At 42.4% G+C, this 21,546-nt stretch overlaps 1 protein-coding gene across 3 annotated transcripts in view; it reads left to right on the forward strand.

Annotated features, from left to right (window-relative positions):
• ANO6 (anoctamin 6) overlaps positions 1-21,546 on the forward strand; it is a 230,726-nt gene that overhangs the window by 161,432 nt on the left and 47,748 nt on the right. For all 3 annotated transcript variants that reach the window (XR_004540720.1, XM_033959705.1, XM_033959706.1), the window contains 2 exons: positions 7,785-7,954; positions 10,204-10,301. Coding sequence is in view for 2 of the 3 variants with exons in the window: in XM_033959705.1 (XP_033815596.1) it covers positions 7,785-7,954; positions 10,204-10,301 (268 nt within the window). In the remaining variant the exon portion in view is untranslated. The remainder of the gene's footprint in view (positions 1-7,784; positions 7,955-10,203; positions 10,302-21,546) is intronic.

Below are 21,546 nucleotides of genomic sequence, written 5' to 3' on the forward strand. Positions count from 1 at the left end.
CATCCATCTGCCAACTCTGTCCTCCCTTTCCATTTCCCTTCCCTTCCCAGGAAGTCTGGTATCTTTCCTTTTTTTCATCTCCCTCCACAGATCCACCTTTTCTTAAATACCCTTTCATCCGGCATCTCTCCCTCCTTCCCCACCATCCCAGAGTCCACCATCTCTCCCTTTCTTTTCCTAATTACCCTCCTATCCAGTATCTCTATCACTCCTCCACACCATCCCTTGTGTCCAATTTCTCTCCCTTTCTGTTCCTTCCCTCCCTAAATCCCATGGTCCATCATCTCTCTCCCTCTCCTCTATTTTCAGACCCATTATTTCTTCCCCCCCCCAAAGTTTGGCATATGCATGTCTCTTTGAACACCCCCTTCCCTCCGTGTACGTCTAAATCATGGTCCCCCCCCAAAGGCCTGTCCCCCCTTAAAGGTCTGCCTGTCCCACCTTGAAGGCCTGTCCCTTCCCCTTGTAGGCCTGTCCCCCCCTTGAAGGCCTGCCTGCCTGTCCCCCCCTTGAAGGTCTGCACCCCCCGAAGGCCTGCACCCCCCCGAAGGCCTGTCCCCCACTTGAAGGCCTGTCCCACCCCCTTGTAGCTTCTCCCCCCCCCCTTGTAGGCCTGTCCCCCCTTGAAGGCCTGCCTGCCTGCCTTTCCTCCCTTGAAGGCCTGCACCCCCTTGAAGGCCTGCACCACTCCCCTCGAAGGCCTGCACTCCCTTGAAGGTCTGCACCCCCCCCCCCGAAGGCCTGTCCCCCACTTGAAGGCTTGTACCACCCCCTTGTAGCTTCTCCCCCCCTTGTAGGCCTGTCCCCCCCCTTGAAGGCCTGCCTGCCTGCCTTTCCCCCCCTTGAAGGCCTGCACCCCCTTGAAGGACTGCACCCCCCCCCGAAGTCCTGCACTCCATTGAAGGTCTGCACCCCCCCGAAGGCCTGTCCCCCCCTTGAAGGCCTGTCCCACCCCCTTGTAGGCCTGTCCCCCCCCCTTGTAGGCCTGTCCCCCCTTTAAGGCCTGCCTGCCTGCCTTTCCCCCCCTTGAAGGCCTGTCTCCCCCTTGAACGCCTGCACCCCCCTTGAAGGCCTGCACCCCCCCTTGAAGGCCTGTCCCCCCCCCTTGTAGGCCTGTCCCCCCCTTGAAGGCCTGCCTGCCTTTCCCCCCTTGAAGGCCTGTTCCCCCCCTTGAAGGTCTGCACCCCTCCAAAGGCCTACACCCCCCCGAAGGCCTGCACCCCCCCGAAGGCCTGTCCCCCACTTGAAGGCCTGTCCCACCCCCTTGTAGCTTCTCCCCCCCCCTTGTAGGCCTGTCCCCCCTTGAAGGCCTGCCTGCCTGCCTTTCCCCCCTTGAAGGCCTGCACCCCCTTGAAGGCCTGCACCACTCCCCTCGAAGGCCTGCACTCCCTTGAAGGTCTGCACCCCCCCCCCCGAAGGCCTGTCCCCCACTTGAAGGCTTGTACCACCCCCTTGTAGCTTCTCCCCCCCTTGTAGGCCTGTCCCCCCCTTGAAGGCCTGCCTGCCTGCCTTTCCCCCCCTTGAAGGCCTGCACCCCCTTGAAGGACTGCACCCCCCCCCGAAGTCCTGCACTCCCTTGAAGGTCTGCACCCCCCCGAAGGCCTGTCCCCCCCTTGAAGGCCTGTCCCACCCCCTTGTAGGCCTGTCCCCCCCCCCTTGTAGGCCTGTCCCCCCTTTAAGGCCTGCCTGCCTGCCTTTCCCCCCCTTGAAGGCCTGTCTCCCCCTTGAAGGCCTGCACCCCCCTTGAAGGCCTGCACCCCCCCTTGAAGGCCTGTCCCCCCCCCCTTGTAGGCCTGTCCCCCCCTTGAAGGCCTGCCTGCCTTTCCCCCCTTGAAGGCCTGTTCCCCCCCTTGAAGGTCTGCACCCCTCCAAAGGCCTACACCCCCCCGAAGGCCTGCACCCCCCTGAAGGCCTGCACCCCCCTTGAAGGCCTGTCCCTTCCCCTTGAAGGTCTGCACCCCCCCCGAAGGCCTGTCCCCCCTTGAAGGCCTGCCTGCCTGCCTGTCACCCCCCTCCCCCTTGAAAGCCTGCTTGCCTGCCCGCCCGCCCCACCCTGAAGGCCTGATGCCCCGACCCACCCCGAAGGACCGCTCGCCCCCCTGGCCTCCCCGCACCACCTATGAAGCAGCCGCAGCAGGATCGCGAAGTCAGCGTCAGCGATCCCTGCGCTGCTTCCTGCGCCATGGTCCCGCCCCTCCTCTGACGTCAGAGGAGGGGCGGGATCGCGGCGCAGGAAGCAGCGCAGGGATGCTGACGCTGACTTCGCGATCCTGCTGCGGGCTGCTTCACAGGTGGTGCAGGAAGGTCAGTGGGGCGAGCGGTCCTTCGGGGGTGGCGGGGGACTGAACGGCAAGGCCGGGAACACCCCCTTAGGGCTGGCACCCGGGGCGGCCCGCCCCCCCCCCCCCCCCCCCCCGCTCCCCCCTAGGTACGCCACTGCACAGTAGAATGCTGTCACACCATCTTAAAATAGAGACTATGTAGCATTTTGGATATTGATGATTCCTGACAAGGGACTAGATTTGCAGCTCACCTCTTTGAAATAGTCATTGAGGCGAAACCCATGGTGTCGAGCCTGATTATTAGGGGAGCACTTGAAGAGAAACTGAAAAAGAGACTTTCATACTTTCAGAACGTTGCTCCTGACGACGTGTCAGAAAAGTATTCAGTACATAATTAAAGCAATGGTGAAGGAAGATCATGTATCGGTGAAGGAAGATCGTATGCACTATTTAGGATAACACTTCAGTTTGATTGTTTAAAGCAAGGAAGGATAGACTCAAATAGGGCACTGGTCTTTGACCTAAGGGCCGCCACGTGAGCGGACTGCTGGGCACGATGGACCACTGGTCTGACCCAGCAGCGGCAAATCTTATGTTCTTAGTCTACAAGGATGTTAAAAAAGAAAAAAGTGGAGTTTTTCCAATGAAAGAGAAACCAAAATTTTCATCTGTGTAACAGCGAAATATTGATGCCATAGCTTAGATGAGTTTCATATCTAAGGGTTCTCAAGTTTATTAAAAATTTGATTGATCGTTTATCATAATTTCTAGGCACATATGTTTATGTTTTTCTACTAGTTATCTTCCTTTAATTTTTGGAATTCTTTTGGAATATTATTTTTCATGAAATGTTTATAATTTTGTCTTTTACTCTGGATGTTTTTTTGTAAGAAAAGATTGCATAAACATGTAACATTTGTTACGAAACTTATTGAGATTCTTTTTCTCCAGGGCTCCTTCCTCACTTTTCATTTCCCATGGATTTTGCAGTAGTTTAAAACCACACTGCCATGATTTGGGGAATTTGGGGTTTTTACACACTCATTCACCCACCCACACATACACACATAAAGGCTCGCTTGCAAAACAGCATAATTGGCAGATTGTGGCTAAAGAGAATTCAAGAAAACATGTGCTCCTTGTCTAGCATGGGATTTCTCCTCTCACCTCAAAGACAAATATGTTTCCCACATGACTCATTCTGCCCTTTTACTAAGAAACACTGTTTCCTGTTTCAACAGCTGAACAATGACAAATTCTTCCAAACTACCCAGTGATGTCTGTGCTGAAATTTCTCCCTTTCACTCTCCGCCCATCATTTTTTGTCTTTCCCTGTGAACACTAATGTAAAGTTCATCCCCCCTTCCTCTTTCCTCTTGTATACTGTTTCCGTTTCCTCTCCCTTATCTGCATTCCCTCCCTCCAAAGCATCTGCAATAGCATGTAAGCCACCTTTTCTCTATCACTGCTGGTTGGTTGGGCTCTGCCCACTGTTTTGGCTGGCAGGATGAGCTTTGCCAACAGCTCTAGTCTTCCTCTGAAAGTATGTATGCTGGCCAAAAAATGTAGGGTCCTTTTATTAAGCTGCGGTAACTGCTACTGCACAAAAATATAAGGACATAAGAGTTGCCATACCGGAACAGACTGAAAGTCCATCAAGCACAATACCCTGTTTCCAACAGTGGCCAACCCAAGTCCCAAGTACCTAGCCAGATCCCATGGAGTAAAACAAATTGTAAGCTGCTTATCCTAGGAATAAGCAGTGGATTTCCCCAAGTCCATCTTAATAATATGCTTACTGCAGTTTAAAAAGGCTTACTATGGAACATGATAAAGCATCCTGTGGTAAATTCCTAATCAGAGTGCGCAAACCATGTGCTAAAAAAATATGTTTTTAATTTTATTTCAATTAGTAATTTGAAAATGTAATACAAACAAGAAATATGTTCATACAGCAAATAGCTTCTCAAACTCTAGCAAAAATACAAAAGAAAATACATAAAAGAAAACAACAAATATAAGGCTCCTTTTACAAAGCTGTGGTAGAGATTTTTACCACAGGCCGAGGTCGAGGTAAATTCTCTGACACTCATAGGAATTCTATAAGTATCAGAGCATTTATCTTACCAGCCAGCAATAAAGAGTTGGAATCCTTCTATAGTCCCCAAAATAGAAGGGAATAAATCGAAACAACATTTTCACAGGGATACTTTTCTCAGGAAATTACTGCAAAGGAAAAGGCTGAATTACAGACTTTAGATTGAGCTCGTCATACCTAATCAACTTAAAACACTCATGAGTATGTGGTAGTCAACTCTCCTATTTAGATAAGAAATTTATCCTGAAAATGTTTACATTGTCCTGGATCGTAGAAAACATATATTTTACAATTTCATTAACATCATCATCAGTCCAACACTTTTTAATTTTCACTATAGTATTCTTATTTGTTTTTCATATGCTTCATTTTAACACACGCTTCATAAGCTCATAAATATTTCCCTTTATCAACTCATCGGGAAAGAAACTACTGCTGGCATGAATTCATGTTTCGCCAAAAAGGATGTGTCAAGGCTCGTTTTGCCTGCTTAGTGAACTCTCCCAAAGTCTTTGTCAGACCACAGATAAAGACGATGCTTGAGTGCAAGGAATTTCCTAAGACGCTAACTAGGAAGGAGAAAGTGGCTTGGAACAGCTTTGTTGCAGTAGTTCAGGGGCTTCCTGGGCAATCACAAGGCCAAAAACTACATGGAGTTGTTTGAGAATCTGGTGAAGAATTACAATAAAATGGGCTGGAGGATGTCTCTCAAAGTCCATGTCCTTTATGCTCATCTTGAGACATCCAAAGAAAATACTGGAGCATACTCAGATGAGCAAGGTGAGCGCTTCCACCAGGATATACTGGACTTCAAACACTGCTATCAAGGATAATATAATGAGAACATGATAGGAGACTACTCACTTCAAAATCTTCTGTGGTCATCTTTGTATAACTTCAATATAAATTCATGTTCATTGTGATTCATAGGTTGCTTTTAATGACTTTATAAGAATGAAATGGCGACAATTTGGCATTTTCATGTTTTAAATAGGTAAATTTCAAAAAAGGACTATCCTTCCTGGTCACAAAAGCAAAGATTTATGGAAATACCATATATCATATACTCGATTATAAGGCAAGGTTTTTGGGCCAAAAATATGGCCCATAAATGGTCTCATCTTATATTCAGGTCAGCGCCCACCCACCCCCCTTTTCTGGACTTGTTACAGGCCTCCCCGGCCTGCAATATGACTTGGTGGGCTGGGACAGGAGGGATCCCTCCCATCTCCTGTGTCTCCTGTCCCATCAGACTCTGACAATTTTTTTTACATACTTCCCCTCGCATACCTTTTTGAATCCCTGGTGGTCCAATGGTGTATCGGGCAGGAGCAAGCTTTCCGCACTCCTGCCCTGCACTGAGCCCCTCCCTGAATGGCTGCCTCAAGTTCTCATGGCCCAGTGATGTCCTGGGCAGGAACGAGCTTTCTGCGCTCCTGCTCAGCCTTGAGCCACTCACTGAATGGCTACTGCCAGTTTTTGCATAACCCTTGCAAAAGCTCTTAAGTCTAAAGCCCTGTATTTACCAGGAGAGACACATAGAAAAAACCTGTCACGTGGCCCTCAGGTATCAGGTATGAGAAAAAAAAAAACTTCCACTGCTTTCAAACAGTCACTTATAATCAATAGTCTTTTGCAAGGATTACCAGCAGATGAAAAGAAAGTCTTTTCATTTCACAAAAACAAAACTTTTAACTGGTTCTGAAGCAAGACATTAATTCTCACTTGCCTTCATTGTACAGCAAACTTCCATCTCCTGCTACTTCTGGCTTGGCAGGTCCATGAATGGTTCCACTTCCATGGGCTGGTTAACCAGGCTTTCTGGCTCTGTGACCAGCTTCCTCCAGCTCCATGGCTATTGACTGCTCAGTGCCCTCTTGGACCCTCAGCCCTGAGAGATCCTTGCACTGCTGATGTCATGCATTTCTTCTCTCTGCCTCCCTGGTTAAGAAACTACTGCAATGCCTCAAACCTTCAGGTGGAGGAGTTGCTCACAGTGCTGTCCAACTCCATCCTTTCCCTCCCCCCTCCCCTCCCCCCATGACTGAAGGAATAACTTTTTAATGTGACGTGTGCTCTGAGCTAAAGGTAGGCCAGCACTCCTGCTCCCACTAGAGGTTCTGGAAGGAACAACCTCAGATTCTGAAAAGTGTGTTTTTAACTGTAGTGTGTTGTTCATGTTAGGCTCCAATAATTCCTTTGTTACTAGGACACTGCTAGCAGGCATAGGTAGCTTATCACAGGAGGAAGAGAAGGGGCAGGGAAGGAGCAGGAGGTGGAAAAGAGCCTCTCACTCTCACTACGCCACTGGGGCTTATGACTTGGTGGCTAGTACTGACCTTCAGTTTATCCAGGCAAATCCAGCCATTCAGGAGCCCTTTTACTAAAGCTTAGTGAATGCTAACAGAATTAGCACATGCTAAATACTAAGAAGCCCAAAGGTATGAACTGGGCTGCTTAGCATTTAGCACTTGCTGATTACATTAGCACATGCTAAGCTTTATAAAAGAACCCCTCAACTAGCTGTCCCCAAATCTAGCCAGGCAAATTGGCCCTGATTCTATAAACAGTACCTAACTCGATAGGTGACGTTGGAAATGACAGCTACTGCATATCATTCAAAGTTAGGCACTTGTCTAATGGTGCCTAGCTCAACTAATGCACTGGTAGACATAATATTAAGTGCTGGTATATTAGGCCAGGGTTTTCCTGGCCTAATTTCCTGGCACCTAACAGAGAAGCCTACTGATATCTAAGTCAATCCATACCCAAACTCCACCCCTAACCATGCCTACTTTTTGGTTAGGCACTAGTAAATAATCATTTTTTTATTTTTTTTAAATTGGCTTTTAATGGTGTTTTCAATTATCGTGCCGATTAAAAATTTTTTAATTCTGTACCAAAATAAGCTAGGCGGCGCCTAGCCTAGGCACCATTTAGAGAAACAGGGCCATTGTGTCCAGCTGGGTGTAAGAGAATTTCCAGATGAAAATCTAGCCAGTTAGGTTTGCCTGAAAATTAACCTACACATAATTAGTTAAGATTAGCTGGAGGATTTTTCAATGACTGTGAACATTGACTGTAAAATGCATTAATCAACCCTCAAATCTTATTGCAAACTATTCCCCCCCCCCTCTTTTACGAAGCCACGTTAGGCTTTTTTATTGCCTGCCATGGCGGTATTAGCCCCGATGCTCATATCGTCAGAGCTTAAACCTTCACAGCCGGTGATAGAAAAGCCTAATACAGCTTTGTAAAAGGGGAAGTATATTATTACTGTTAGTACCCCGTTCACTTATATTACATTTTTTAAAATTTAAATTTTAAGTGTGTTTTAATTGTTCCCACTATACATTTCCCAGGAAGATTCACCAGTTAAATTTTCATTTATTTTTTTCTTGCAGAACTCCCAAGAACACAAACGGATTATGAAAATAGTCTGACTACAAAAATGTTCTTATTTCAGTTTGTCAACTATTACTCTTCTTGTTTCTACATTGCATTCTTTAAGGGAAAATTTGTAGGATATCCTGGCGATCCCATTTACTGGCCAGGAAGATACAGAAATGAAGAGGTACAACTAGTATTACAGAGTACTTTCTTTCTAAGAATGTCCTTTTTAAAAAGTTTTAAGGTGCAATTTATCCAAATTTCATATATCTGACAGAAATGGATTCATTAGCTTTACCAAATTAAAATAATCCAATTCTATACATATATGAGGACTGATTGAAAAGTAACAAAACCATTTGGGTTTTTTATTCGGAATCAGATGACTACAGAATCTGAACATTTTTCTTTTTCAAAGTAGCATCCTTCACATTCAAAACATTTTTTTGCAGCGTTTCAAAAATGATTCAAAGACATTCAGTAGACTGTTTTGTAACATCACTTTTAGCACTGCAGCTGTGGTGTTTTTCACTTCATCATCTGAAGAGAACTTCTTTCCGTTTAGTTGTTTTTTCAGGATTTCATTGTTTCAAGAGTTTCATTACCACTCTTTCCAAGTTTAACACAAAATTCAATCATACACCTTCTTCTCGCTGTGACCCACAGCAGTCCAACTGCAGATTCAGAAACATGAATGTATGAGCATTGCAGGTTTAGAAACATCAATGTATGAGCATCAAAAGAACAAGCACAGCATTGCCATGTCTACTTCTTGGAAAGAAAACCAGATGCCAGTCTCATTACTTTTCAGTCAAATCTTACATGTATATATAAGGCAGAATAACTGCATGTCTTAGAAATATATACAAAATGCCTCCTGGCTCAAAATGGTGATTTTGAGCCAATCAGGGCCTTAGTCCCCTCCCACTGCATCACAAGATGCACTGGGAGGGGGAAGATCCCTCATTCGCAGCATGCAGCCCTTTAGGCAGGAGGGAGTTGACTTCCCTCCTGCCGATTTTGCATCAGAAGGCACGGGGGTGTTGGGTGATGTGGGAGGCACTGTTGCCTCATGTTGGGGGTGTCGGGTGATGGGGGGTAGGAATCCCCATAACCAGCTCAGCTGATGGGGATTTCTCTGCCGCAATGAGCTGACAGCAAGCCCTCAATGTGCTATTCTCCCCCCCTCCCCAATCTCTGGGTGATGGGAGGGGGTTGTGACCACTAGGGGAGTAAGGGGGGAGGTCATGCCTTAAACCCTCCAGTGGTCTTCTTGTCAGTTTGTTCACCTTTGGGGCACTTAGACCTATATCATCCTCCCTGCACTCTACATCCCCCCACAGGGAGGCACACAGCCACCTCAGCGACACCTCCTGGACTGTGTGCGGGCCCTGACTATGCAACAGACCAGACAAGCCTCAATTGTTCGTCTCCTACGACCAAAACAGACCAGGACTGCCGGCCACCAAACGCAGGCTCTCGCTTCCTAGTGCATCCCCTTCACCTATAGAAGAGCACAGTGTGAACCGCAGGTGGGAGCCCACGCCCACCAGCTCAGAGCCATAGCCACCACAACGGCGCATTTGCACCACACACCAATAGGGGACGTCTGCGATGCAGCCACTTGGTCCTCCATGCACACCTTCACCAAGCACTACTGCCTCGACATAGCATTCCACGCTCCAAATGCATTCGGCCGAACAGTCTTGCAAGCGGCTCTTCCCTCCCGGGAGGGACAGCAACCACTAGCACAGCCTTGATAAACACTGATCAAGTAGGGTGTTATAAATATCGACAAACACTGATCAAGTAGGGTGTTATAGATATTGATTAAGTACGGTAGGTCTTCCAGCACTACCTGTCTAGACGATTAGCCCATGGTTAGCATATGAGCCCTTACCACCTACAAAATAGGCAGTAGTGAGAGCTCACACGCTAATGGGAAAATTAGTACTGAAAACAGAAAAATCAGCCATTTTACCCCTGCAGAAAAAAATGGCATTAGTGCACAAGAATAGCCTGCGTAAGGATACGCTAAACCACTATTTACAACAGTTTGGTAAAAGAGCCCCTAAAAATAATTGAACCATCACTAGTTACTGTTGTGGTTTTTTTTTGTTTATTAGGATTTTATATACCACCTATCAAGGTTATCTAAGTGGTTTTACAATCAGGTACTCAAGCATTTTCTCTATCTGTCCCGGTGGGCTCACAATCTATCTAACGTACCTGGGGCTATGGAGGATTAAGTGACTTGCCCAGAATCACAAGGAGCAGCGCGGGGTTTGAACCCACAACCCCAGGGTGCTGAGGCTGTAGCTTCAACCACTGCGCCACACACTCCTCTGAGTGTCTAAGCTGAAGAAATATAATGATACACTATTTTATGCTTGGTAAACATCCACTGAATTCTTTGTTTCTCCATTTGTTAAGTGTGAACCTGGTGGTTGTCTCCTGGAACTCACAACTCAGCTGACAATAATAATGGGGGGTAAAGCCATCTGGAATAATATCCAAGAAATCTTTCTGCCGTAAGTATGCTGAACAATGATGCATAACAGCATGCATGAAAATCATGTTCATGATGATTCATTACGAAAACTCTCAGAGGTTACAGAAGAGAAATACTCCCTTTGACTGTAAATTAGGTCTGGATTTCAGATAATAATTACCTGGTGTTTGTCTGGAAAACACACAGACGTCTTATGGCTATGAGTGAAACTGCAGCCTATAATAGAAAAAAACTGACATGTGGCTATGGCTGATACTGTCGCTTCTATAAGTACCAGAGAGATTAAAAACTGAGATTTATTATAATAGCCTGTCTACAACATGAATGCAAATGTATAGTCGGGCTGCAGCTTTGGGCCATGTCAGCCTAGGGCCTGGGTACCACAGTAGGCCAAACTATAAGCAGCAACATGCTTGTAAAGTATGTTAGGGGGAGTAAGGGATGCCAATAGGCTGCATTACAGGGTAGTCAGCAATGTTCCCTCGAAGGCAGTAGTCTTCATTGCAAGACCCGCAAGTCAATGGTGGCCCATAGAGAACTTTTGGCCAGCTCATGAAGCAGTCCAGGGTTCCATTCCATCCCACCCCCCTCCCCACTGGTGGGATCCATCGTTGTAGCCACTCTTTCATTCTTCGGGGCCACTGGCAGCATAAGTAAAGTAAGCATGCTGCCTTCGGTGATAGAGATGCATGGGAAGAGAAGGATGAGAGGAGAAATGTTGGATATGGTGGTGGAGAGGGAACAGAGGGACAGATTGAAGGGGATGCAAGGGGGAGGAATGCTGGACATAGTGATGGAGGGAGAAATGTGGCATTGTGCTGGAGAGGGTGATAGAAGGAGAAATGGGCATGGGGCTGGTGGGCAGTCGTAAAAAAATGCTACACATGATCCGAGGGATGAGAGAGGGAGAAATGTTGGATGTAGCAGTAGAGGATGTGGGAGAGATGCCTGGATCTCTCAAGAAAGATGGACAGTGAGAGAGAGAGGGAGACATATTGCCAATAGGAGTAGAGGAGAGAGGAAGAAAAATTGGACTCATGGAAGGACAGAGAGAAAGATGTTGGTTGGGGAAGGGAATGGGGTCCGGAGGAAAGGAAGCATACAGGAGGCAGAAAGAAAGAAATATTGGATGCACAGTCAGAAGGAAATGCAACCAGAGACTCATGAAATCACCAGACAACAAAGGTAGGAAAAAATAATTTTATTTTCAATTTAGAAATCAAAATATGTCAGTTTTGTGAATTTATATCTGCTGTCTATATTTTGCTTTATATTTGTCTATTTTTCTATAGTTGTTACTGTAGTTCTTTAGTTGTTTCTGTAGTTGTTACTGATTGCATATTTTAAAGTCATCTGCCATGACCTCTTTGAAAAAAAAAAGAATATAAATGATAATTAACATTTTCTCTACATACAGTATGCTTTGTGTTTTTTTTAATTTTGTGGTTACCATTATATATTAATGTGATTATATTGTGTGTATATGAAAAATGGATGGAAGAAATTGCATTACAATTAGTACTATTATTATGGGGGTGAAGTTAGGGGCGGAGCTTGGGTAGGTCTGGTGTGGAGCTTGGGCGGGGGTACTTGGTTGGTATTTGTTAGGCTTAGGGGTACTTGGCTTGAAGAAGTTGAGAAACACTGCTTTAACGTACAATGAATAATAAAAAAATAAACAATTAAAATACATGAAATGTGAAATTTAAAAATAAATTTAAAAATTACATCAAAGAAGTTCTATTAAAATGAAACTACATATAAAATATAGACAAGAAGATGAAAACACATGTATAACCCAAGGAACATATGTATAATCAAGAAACATAAATGCATACCTGTTAGGATGGGAGGACATAAGAGAAGTGGAAAGACAGTGGTCTAAGCTGAAAGGAGCGATAAAAATGGCTACGGACCTTTATGTGAAGAAAATCAATAAAAACAAGAGAAAAAGGAAGCCGATATGGTTCTCCAACCTAGTGGCTGAGAAAATAAAGGCGAAAGAGTTGGCGTTCATGAAATATAAAAAAACCCAAGAAGAGGAGAGCAGAAAGGACTACAGGGTGAAACTGAAAGAAGCCAAGAGAGAGATACATTTGGCGAAGGCACAGGCAGAAGAACAAATGGCTAAAAATGTAAAAAAGGGAGATAAAATTTTTTTCAGATATATTAGTGAAAGGAGGAAGATAAAAAATGGAATTGCTAGGCTAAAAGATGCTGGGAACAAATATGTGGAGAGTGATGAGGAGAAAGCAAATGTGCTAAACAAATACTTCTGTTCTGTGTTCACAGAAGAAAATCCTGGAGAAGGACCGAGATTGTCTGGCAAAGTTACACGAGAAAATGGAGTAGATTCTGCGCCGTTCACGGAGGAGGGTGTTTATGAGCAACTTGAAAAACTGAAGGTGAACAAAGCGATGGGACCAGACGGGATCCATCCCAGGATACTAAGGGAGCTCAGAGAGGTTCTGGCGAGTCCTATTAAAGACTTGTTCAACAAATCTCTGGAGACGGGAGTGATTCCTGGGGATTGGAGGAGAGCGAATGTGGTCCATATTCATAAAAGTGGTCACAGGGATGAAGCAGGAAACTACAGGCCGGTGAGCCTCACTTCAGTTGTTGGAAAAATAATGGAAGTGTTGCTGAAAGAAAGGATAGTGTATTTCCTTGAATCTAATGGGTTACAGGATCCGAAGCAACATGGCTTTACAAAAGGTAAATCGTGCCAAACGAACCTGATTGAATTTTTTGATTGGGTGACCAGAGAGCTGGATCGAGGACATATGCTAGATGTAATTTACTTGGATTTCAGCAAAGCCTTTGATACAGTTCCTCATAGGAGGCTGTTGAACAAACTTGAAGGGCTGAAGTTAGGACCCAAAGTGGTGAACTGGGTCAGAAACTGGCTGTCGGACAGACGCCAGAGGGTGGTGGTTAATGGAAGTCGCTCGAAGGAAGGAAAGGTGACTAGTGGAGTCCCTCAGGGTTCGGTGCTGGGGCCAATCCTGTTCAATATGTATGTAAGTGACATTGCTGAAGGGTTAGAAGGAAAAGTGTGCCTTTTTGCAGATGATACCAAGATTTGTAACAGAGTAGACACCGAAGAGGGAGTGGAAAATATGAAAAAGGATCTGCAAAAGTTAGAGGAATGGTCTAATGCCTGGCAACTAAAATTCAATGCAAAGAAATGCAGAGTAATGCATTTGGGGATTAATAATAGGAAGGAACCGTATATGCTGGGAGGAGAGAAGCTGATATGCACGGAAGGGGAGAGGGACCTTGGGGTGATAGTGTCCGAAGATCTAAAGGCGAAAAAACAGTGTGACAAGGCAGTGGCTGCTGCCAGAAGGATTCTGGGCTGTATAAAGAGAGGCGTAGTCAGTAGAAGGAAGAAGGTGTTGATGCCCCTGTACAGGTCATTGGTGAGGCCCCACTTGGAGTATTGTGTTCAGTTTTGGAGACCGTATCTGGCGAAAGACGTAAGAAGACTTGAGGCGGTCCAGAGGAGGGCGACGAAAATGATAGGAGGCTTGCGCCAGAAGACGTATGAGGAGAGACTGGAAGCCCTGAATATGTATACCCTAGAGGAAAGGAGAGACAGGGGAGATATGATTCAGACGTTCAAATACTTAAAGGGTATTAATGTAGAACAAAATCTTTTCCAGAGAAAGGAAAATGGTAAAACCAGAGGACATAATTTGAGGTTGAGGGGTGGTAGATTCAGGGGCAATGTTAGGAAATTCTACTTTACGGAGAGGGTGGTGGATGCCTGGAATGCGCTCCCGAGAGAGGTGGTGGAGAGTAAAACTGTGACTGAGTTCAAAGAAGCGTGGGATGAACACAGAAGATTTAGAATCAGAAAATAATATTAAATATTGAACTAGGCCAGTTACTGGGCAGACTTGTACGGTCTGTGTCTGTGTATGGCCGTTTGGTGGAGGATGGGCAGGGGAGGGCTTCAATGGCTGGGAGGGTGTAGATGGGCTGGAGTAAGTCTTAACAGAGATTTCGGCAGTTGGAACCCAAGCACAGTACCGGGTAAAGCTTTGGATTCTCGCCCAGAAATAGCTAAGAAGAAAAAAAAAAAATTTAAATTGAATCAGGTTGGGCAGACTGGATGGACCATTCGGGTCTTTATCTGCCGTCATCTACTATGTTACTATGTTACTATGTTACAGCACCTACTCACATAACATACAAAAATGGGTGCAATATAAGCCCTATAAAAAACAAAATTTGAAAGTAAAATGGGTCATAAACAAACTGAAGCACATCTGAAAGGGAAATCTAAAAGAGAACCATCCATAATAATAAATTTCAACCTCAAACTTCAGTAAAAATGCATATATCATACACTCATATAACACTATTCCAGAGGCTCAAAAAAACGCTTAAAGTTTCACTTATATATAAAAGACATAGGGCTCCTTTTACTAAGCCGCGCTAGCAGGGTTAATGCGCATGACTTTTCATCACGCGCTAACCCCCGCACTGGCCAAAAACTACCGCCTGCTCAAGAGGAGGCGGTAGCGGCTAGCGCATCCGGCGATTTAGCGCGCGCTATTACGCATGTTAAACCACTAGCGTGGCTTAGTAAAAGGAGCCCATAATGACTGAAATAAAGATACTTACATTCTTAAAAGCTCAGCATATAAAAATTCACACACACACACCCCCCTCTTTTTACAAAGCCATAGCACAGTTTATAGCACCGGCTGTGACTGTAACAGTTCTTGACGCTTATAGGAATTCTATGAGCACTGGAGCTGTTACTGTCACGGCCGACGCTAAAAACCGTGCTATGGTTTTGTAAAAGGGGGGTGAGCATATAAAGTAAAAGGTTCAGCTTGTCAAAAGTAAAATAGTGTAATTTAGAAGTGTGAATGCACCTTCGCTTGCTGCGATCAGTTCAGCAGCCACATCTATTTGAAATGCTGGCCTACATTTCAAGCGCCTATCATGGCCCTAGGGAGATGCCTAGGGACGCCTAAGGTCACTTCCACACCTAGCCTTCGGCGAGCTTAAGCGGCCCTACACGCCTCCCTAGGCTCATGAAAATGCCTACAATGTAGGCAGTCTGCTTCAGGGTGGTTTTGAAAAAAAACGTGCGTCCCAATTGGCTGGTTAGACAGCAGTAGGATGCCTACCACCGCCTACATTTATAGAATTTGCCCCTCAGTTTCTAATGGATGAGCCATGCTACTTTAGTAAACAGGACATAACCATCAGCATACCACATCTAATAACACAATGTGTAACCGTTTCAAGTTCTGTGCTAGAGAATTTGCATTTGTTTGTTTTACCAATTTTTTTCTATGTTGGCTGTGAGCCTTGGGTTTTGATATACTTTCTAAAGTATCTCTCTGTATGTCCTGCTATTTTTGTGCTTTGGCCATTTGGTTTTCCCTGTTTGCTGCTCCAGCTTTTTAAATGATTTTTTTCCTTTATTATGCCTTGTCTCGTGTGTTGGTTGATTGTCATTCATTCTTTCTATTTGTCAGAGCACTTGTCCAAGCTTAGAGATAGAAATTGATTCTGGTCATTAACTTTCATATTTCAGTGCTTTTTGAATACTGGATCTAATAATTCTGTTGAGTGTACCTGATCTATTTGTATGTTTATGCCGCTCTCACATTATGGAATGTACAGTCTTTACGTAAACTGGTTCCTAAAGTTTGCCTGGTAAGCATAGAAGAGTTTTCTTGTTTTTATATCCAGCTGTTCAATATCTTTGTGAACCCAAAACGGTAGAAAGTGCAGTGCTTATTCTGTGCAGTTAAAGCACATTTCAATCAGTTTCAGTCTGCTGCAGTTTTGCAAATCTTTAACTCTGAGATGTTTCTACCTAACCTCCTGCTGAAGTTCTTTTATGTTAGTCTTCAGTCAGGAAAATGTTTTTACTGTAGTTGTTTTGGCTGTCTTAGATTATATGCTCTAAGTAGGGATTGTCTCTTATGTGTTTGTGTACAGTGGTGCATTCGTCTAGTAGTGCTGTAGAAATGATAAGAAGTAGTAACAGTAATAGTTTTGCTTAGTTTTCCTTTAAGGGGTAGGCAATTCCGGTCCTCGAGAGCCACAGGCAGGTCAGGTTTTCAGGATATCCACAATGAATATATATATGAGATGGATTTGCATGCATTGCCTCCTTGAGATGCTAATCTATCTCATGCATATTTATTGTGGATATACTGAAAACCTAACCTACCTGTGGCTCTCAAGGACCGGAATTGCCTACCCCTGTACATTCAGGGCCAGCCCTACCATTGAGCAACTGTTTATCACTCGTGGCCCTGTTTTCATGTCCTGCTTTTCAGCCCTTACTGATTTATGCAATAAGGCCCTGAAATGAGTCTTCTACATGGGCCCCTTATTTCTCTATGTCCCTCAGACTTTAGGTCATCAAAATAGTAGACATGACGTTTTATTTGATTTGATTTATTCTCATATACCACCTTGCACAACAAGGTGTTAAAGTAGTTGTTTGTAAGTCATTATTGTCTCTAGGATTAAGACAAACCAAATACATAGTTCAAAAAGCTGATAAGAATACTTAGTAGATTCAGGGCCAGATTCTCTAATATCGCTCTACAAACGTCTAGAAACATTTGCAGTTTCTGCCCACAAAAGAGGAAATCTTTTTTCAAGAAATAATTTTTCAACACCATACTTTTTTTTTTTTGAGTTCAAAACTTTTTATTAAGTTTCAAAATTACATAAGGAAGTAAAGCAAACAACACAATACAATACAGTTCAGAATGCAAATCACCGCTATGAATAAATGTTGTACTTAGGAATATAGGAATGTATCTTAATATACTCCAGTAGGATTAAGATATTGTAAGAAACAATATCAAATTACTCATGACTTGGATGTATTATTAAGAGATTTAATTGCAAGGAATGTAAGCAAGCGAAGTTACAGAGGCTTGAAAATGCAGAGGGTTAAGCATTGCAATAATGCAAGAGAGGTTGCCAGACAGCTAGGAATCTACGCATAGTGTTATTTCTATCAGCATATACTTTTTCATATTTCCCTGTAAGACAAAGAGCATTCCACCACATATGATAATCAATTTTGGTAAAATCTTTCCAGCAGAACAACACCGTCTGTTTAGCCAAGGATATCATAATGGATAGTAAGCGTACCTTATCTGAGTCTATAGGTTCAGGAATAGCTTGTGCTTTGATAATAAGAATAGAATACGTTAATGATATATTGAAACCTAGTGTATCACATATCACATTCCACACCTTATTCCAATAATCCTGTAAAAGTGGGCATGTATAAAGAAGGTGTTCTATAGAACCAATAGATGTTGAACACGACCAGCACAAGGAGGATGAATTGTGATCAATTTTGTTTGACAACACAGGTGTCCAAACTGCTCTGTGAAGTAGAAAATATAGAGATTGTAATGAGGCTGACCGTATGGATTTGTAAAAGATTAGCCACAATGACATCCAGTCAATGGCATCAGAGGGTAACTTGAGTTCTTTGCACCATCTCTTTTCTAGTTCCAAAGGATCCGAGAAAGTAGCTCTTTGTAGGATATTATACCAATGTGAGGCTTTAATAGAATCATTATGTGAGATGTAAAGAAAATGAAAAAGACCAGGTTCCATTGATCGTAAACTATCCTCCTGTGTTGAGTATTTAACGCAGTGAATTAGTTGAAGCCATCTAAAGTATTGAGCGTCAACAAGACCATATTCTGCTGAAAGGTCTGAAAAGGATACCCAAGAATCATTCTTCATTAAATCCTGCACCAGCCAAATGTCACAATTTTTCCATTCCTGCCAGGAGATTTGCTTATGTGCAATCTTAAATCTTTCAAGTTTCAAGTTTATTGATTCTTAATGAATCACCTATTATAGATTACTAGGCGATGTACAAAACCATAAAACATGTAAAATAGACAATGGTGATAATATAAAAACTGATTTTTGTTATAGATTTAAAAAAAAAAAAAAAAAAATGACAAACAAAAATACTTACATATTAAAACAAATATTAGTTTTAGACAGAACATACAAGAATTGTGAGGAAAAATAGGGGAGAAATTACAATATTTTAGCAAGAAAAAGAGGGTTACAACTATGGTAAAAAAACAAATAGGAGGGGAAGTTAAATTTGGTAAAAAAGAACAAAAAAAAAACTTTAAGAATCATACGCATCTTTAAAGAAGAAAGTTTTTAATGCTTTTTTAAATACAGCTAAGTTTTTTAAGTCCCTAATATACTGAGGTAAATGATTCGATGATTGAGGGGCAAATACTGAAAACATATCATTACGCCTAGTACCAATTACCTTTAAAGAGGGGACAGTAAGAAGGTTAGAAGAAGAGGAGCGAAGTGAACGAGAAGTATTGTAAGGGATTAACCATCTATTTATAAACTGTGGCTCATTAAAATTTATGGCTTTATAAACTAGAAGTAATACTTTGAACGTAATGCGGTGGTTTACAGGAAGCCAATGAGATTTTATTAAGAGGGGAGTGACGTGATCGTATTTTTTGGCATTGTAAATTAATTTTACAGCAGTGTTTTGAATTAATTGTAATCTTCTTTTTTCCTTTTGAGTGGTATTGATGAGAAGGGAATTACAATAATCTAATTTGGAAATGATTAGAGAATGGATAAGAATATTAATGGATTTAGAATGTAAGAATTTAGCAAGTGAACGAATAAGACATAATTTAAAAAAACATGATTTGACAGTATTACTAATGTGATCATGGTAAGTGAAATTATTATCTAATAAGACGCCTAGAATTTTGATAGTGGAAACCTGTTTTAATTCCGTATTATTAATAGAAATTGGAGAAATTAAATTTAGATCACTTTTCCAGGAAAAAAACATTGTTTTCGTTTTATCTAAATTTAAAGCTAATTTGTTTGTGGTAAGCCAATCTTTTATTGAGAGAAGTTTATTATTGATACTTGTAATATCGTCTAGGCTTTCTGGGTCTAAAGGATGAATTAATTGTATGTCATCAGCGTATGCATAAGTTGTAAAGCCTAGAGACTGGGTTAAATTTAGAAGTGGAGAAAGAAAAATGTTAAAGAGAAGGGGAGATAGTATTGATCCTTGTGGAATGCCGTAAGTATTTGAACAACTTTTGGAGATACTGTTGTTGAAGCTGATGACAGAAGAACGATTTGCGAGGAAAGAAGAGAACCAATCCAAAACTTGGTCTTTGATCCCGATTGATTTTAAACGGTCTAATAAAAGGTCATGGTCTATGGTATCAAAAGCAGCTGTTAGATCTAGAGAAATAAGAATTACCGACTTGTGATGATCCAAAAAGTAATGAATGTTATTAGTCAAGCCTATCATAGTATATTCAGTGTTGTGAAATTTGCGAAATCCGGTTTGTTGTGGATGAAGAACATTAGTAGTTTCAATGAAATCAGAGAGTTGTTCAAAGACCAGTTTCTCTGTAAGTTTAGCCATAAAAGGAATATTGGTGATAGGACGGTAATTGGAAGTATTGTCTGGGGAGACCTTATGGTCTTTCAAAATCGGAAAGGTTAACGAATTTTTCCATTCCCGAGGAAGGGTAGCTGTAGATAAACTATGTTGTATTAAAGACAGAATGAATGGGCCTAAACAAGAGAAAAATTTTTTGAGGTAGTATGGTGGTATAGGTTCGTTGCGAGTTCCCTTTAGATTAATTTTACTTAAATTGAGTTTTATGTCATTTAATGTTGGAATTTTGAATTTAGAACATTTAGAAGTTGAAATATAGTAGGAATTATCATTGTCTGTGATTTGAGAAGGGGTGGTTAATGGAAAAGAATTATGTATAAGATCTAGTTTCATTGAAAAATAATCTGCGATTTCTTGAGATGAAAGAGAACATGTTTGCGTAGGGTTTTTTCTAGCTAAAGGAGAAATGGATTTCACCAGGGAATATAAAGCCGATGGGTTTCTTGCTTCAATGATTTTATTATTATAGTAGTTATTTTTAGCCTGATTGATTTTGTGTTTGTAGAAAGATGCATGTTCCTTATAATTTTGTAAATTACTAGTGGATTTGTCTTTTCTCCATTTTCTTTCCAGTGATCTCTGTTGTTGTTTTAACAGTGAAAGTTCTTCAGAATACCAGGGATGTAGTAGTTTGCGTAATGTGGGATTTTTATATATTAATGGAGCTTTAGTATTAACGAGATTCTTTAATGTATCGTCCCAAATTTGTAATTGAACGTCAAAAGAAGAAGAAAAGAATTGTGTACTGATAGAGCTAAAGATAGTGGAGACGTCTTTCATTTCAATTTTAGAAAAGTCTCTATATGAGATTGGTTTACGAGAGGTGAGTAATGGATCTGGAATAATTTGTTGAAAAGTAAAGGTAGAAGATATAAGATAATGATCAGACCAAGGAACTGAATGAATTAATGGTATAGAATGAGCAAAGGTTGGAGATTTAGGTACTAGTATCATATCAAGGGTATGATTGGCTATATGAGTTGGTTGATGAATGATTGTGGATAAGTTAATAGTGTTAATAAAAGTGAGCATATCTTTTGTACTTGAGTTTGTTTGTTCTTCGAAATGTATATTAAAATCACCCAAGATCAATGGATGGGTAGTGGCCGTGCAATGATCAAATATTAGATTCTGGATTGTAGTGATATTAATTTGTCCTATAGGAGGAGGGGTATTATTGCATAGGGGTATCATGGTGGTATTTATCCATCTAGAGGAGAAGGTGGAGTCTGCATTATCTACCGCCAGTTTATAAGCTACCAATATTCTATCAAGTTTATCTAGTTTAGATAACGTGAATCCAGTCAGATATTTAAGGCGTCTATCCCCATATATGACCTTTTCAATCTGTATCCAGACGGGTGTATCCATATTATCTGGTCTATGATAACCCATAGACCAGTGCTTCAAGATGAAGGTGTGGTGATAGTGTAAGAAGCTGGGAAAGTTCACTCCACCCATATCTCATGGGGCTTTTAATTTAACCAGTGCTATACGGGGTTGTTTATTTTTCCACAGAAACTTCGTGAGTAAGGAATCAATTTGTTTATAACATGTTAAAGGTAGGTGGAAGGGTAGCATTGATATTATGTAGTTGATCTTGGGGGCAATCATCATTCTTATCGTCTCTAATCTTCCCCACCATGTCAAAGTTAGTGGAGTCCATTTGGATATAGATGTTTTGATGATGTCCAGCATATAATCTACATTTAGGCGAATAGTTTCATCAATGCTCGGCCCAAATAGCACGCCCAAGTATTTTATATAGTTTGCT

This window comes from Geotrypetes seraphini, chromosome 9 (assembly GCF_902459505.1).
Source record: "Geotrypetes seraphini chromosome 9, aGeoSer1.1, whole genome shotgun sequence".
In the NCBI taxonomy this organism is placed as follows: Eukaryota; Metazoa; Chordata; class Amphibia; order Gymnophiona; family Dermophiidae; genus Geotrypetes; species Geotrypetes seraphini.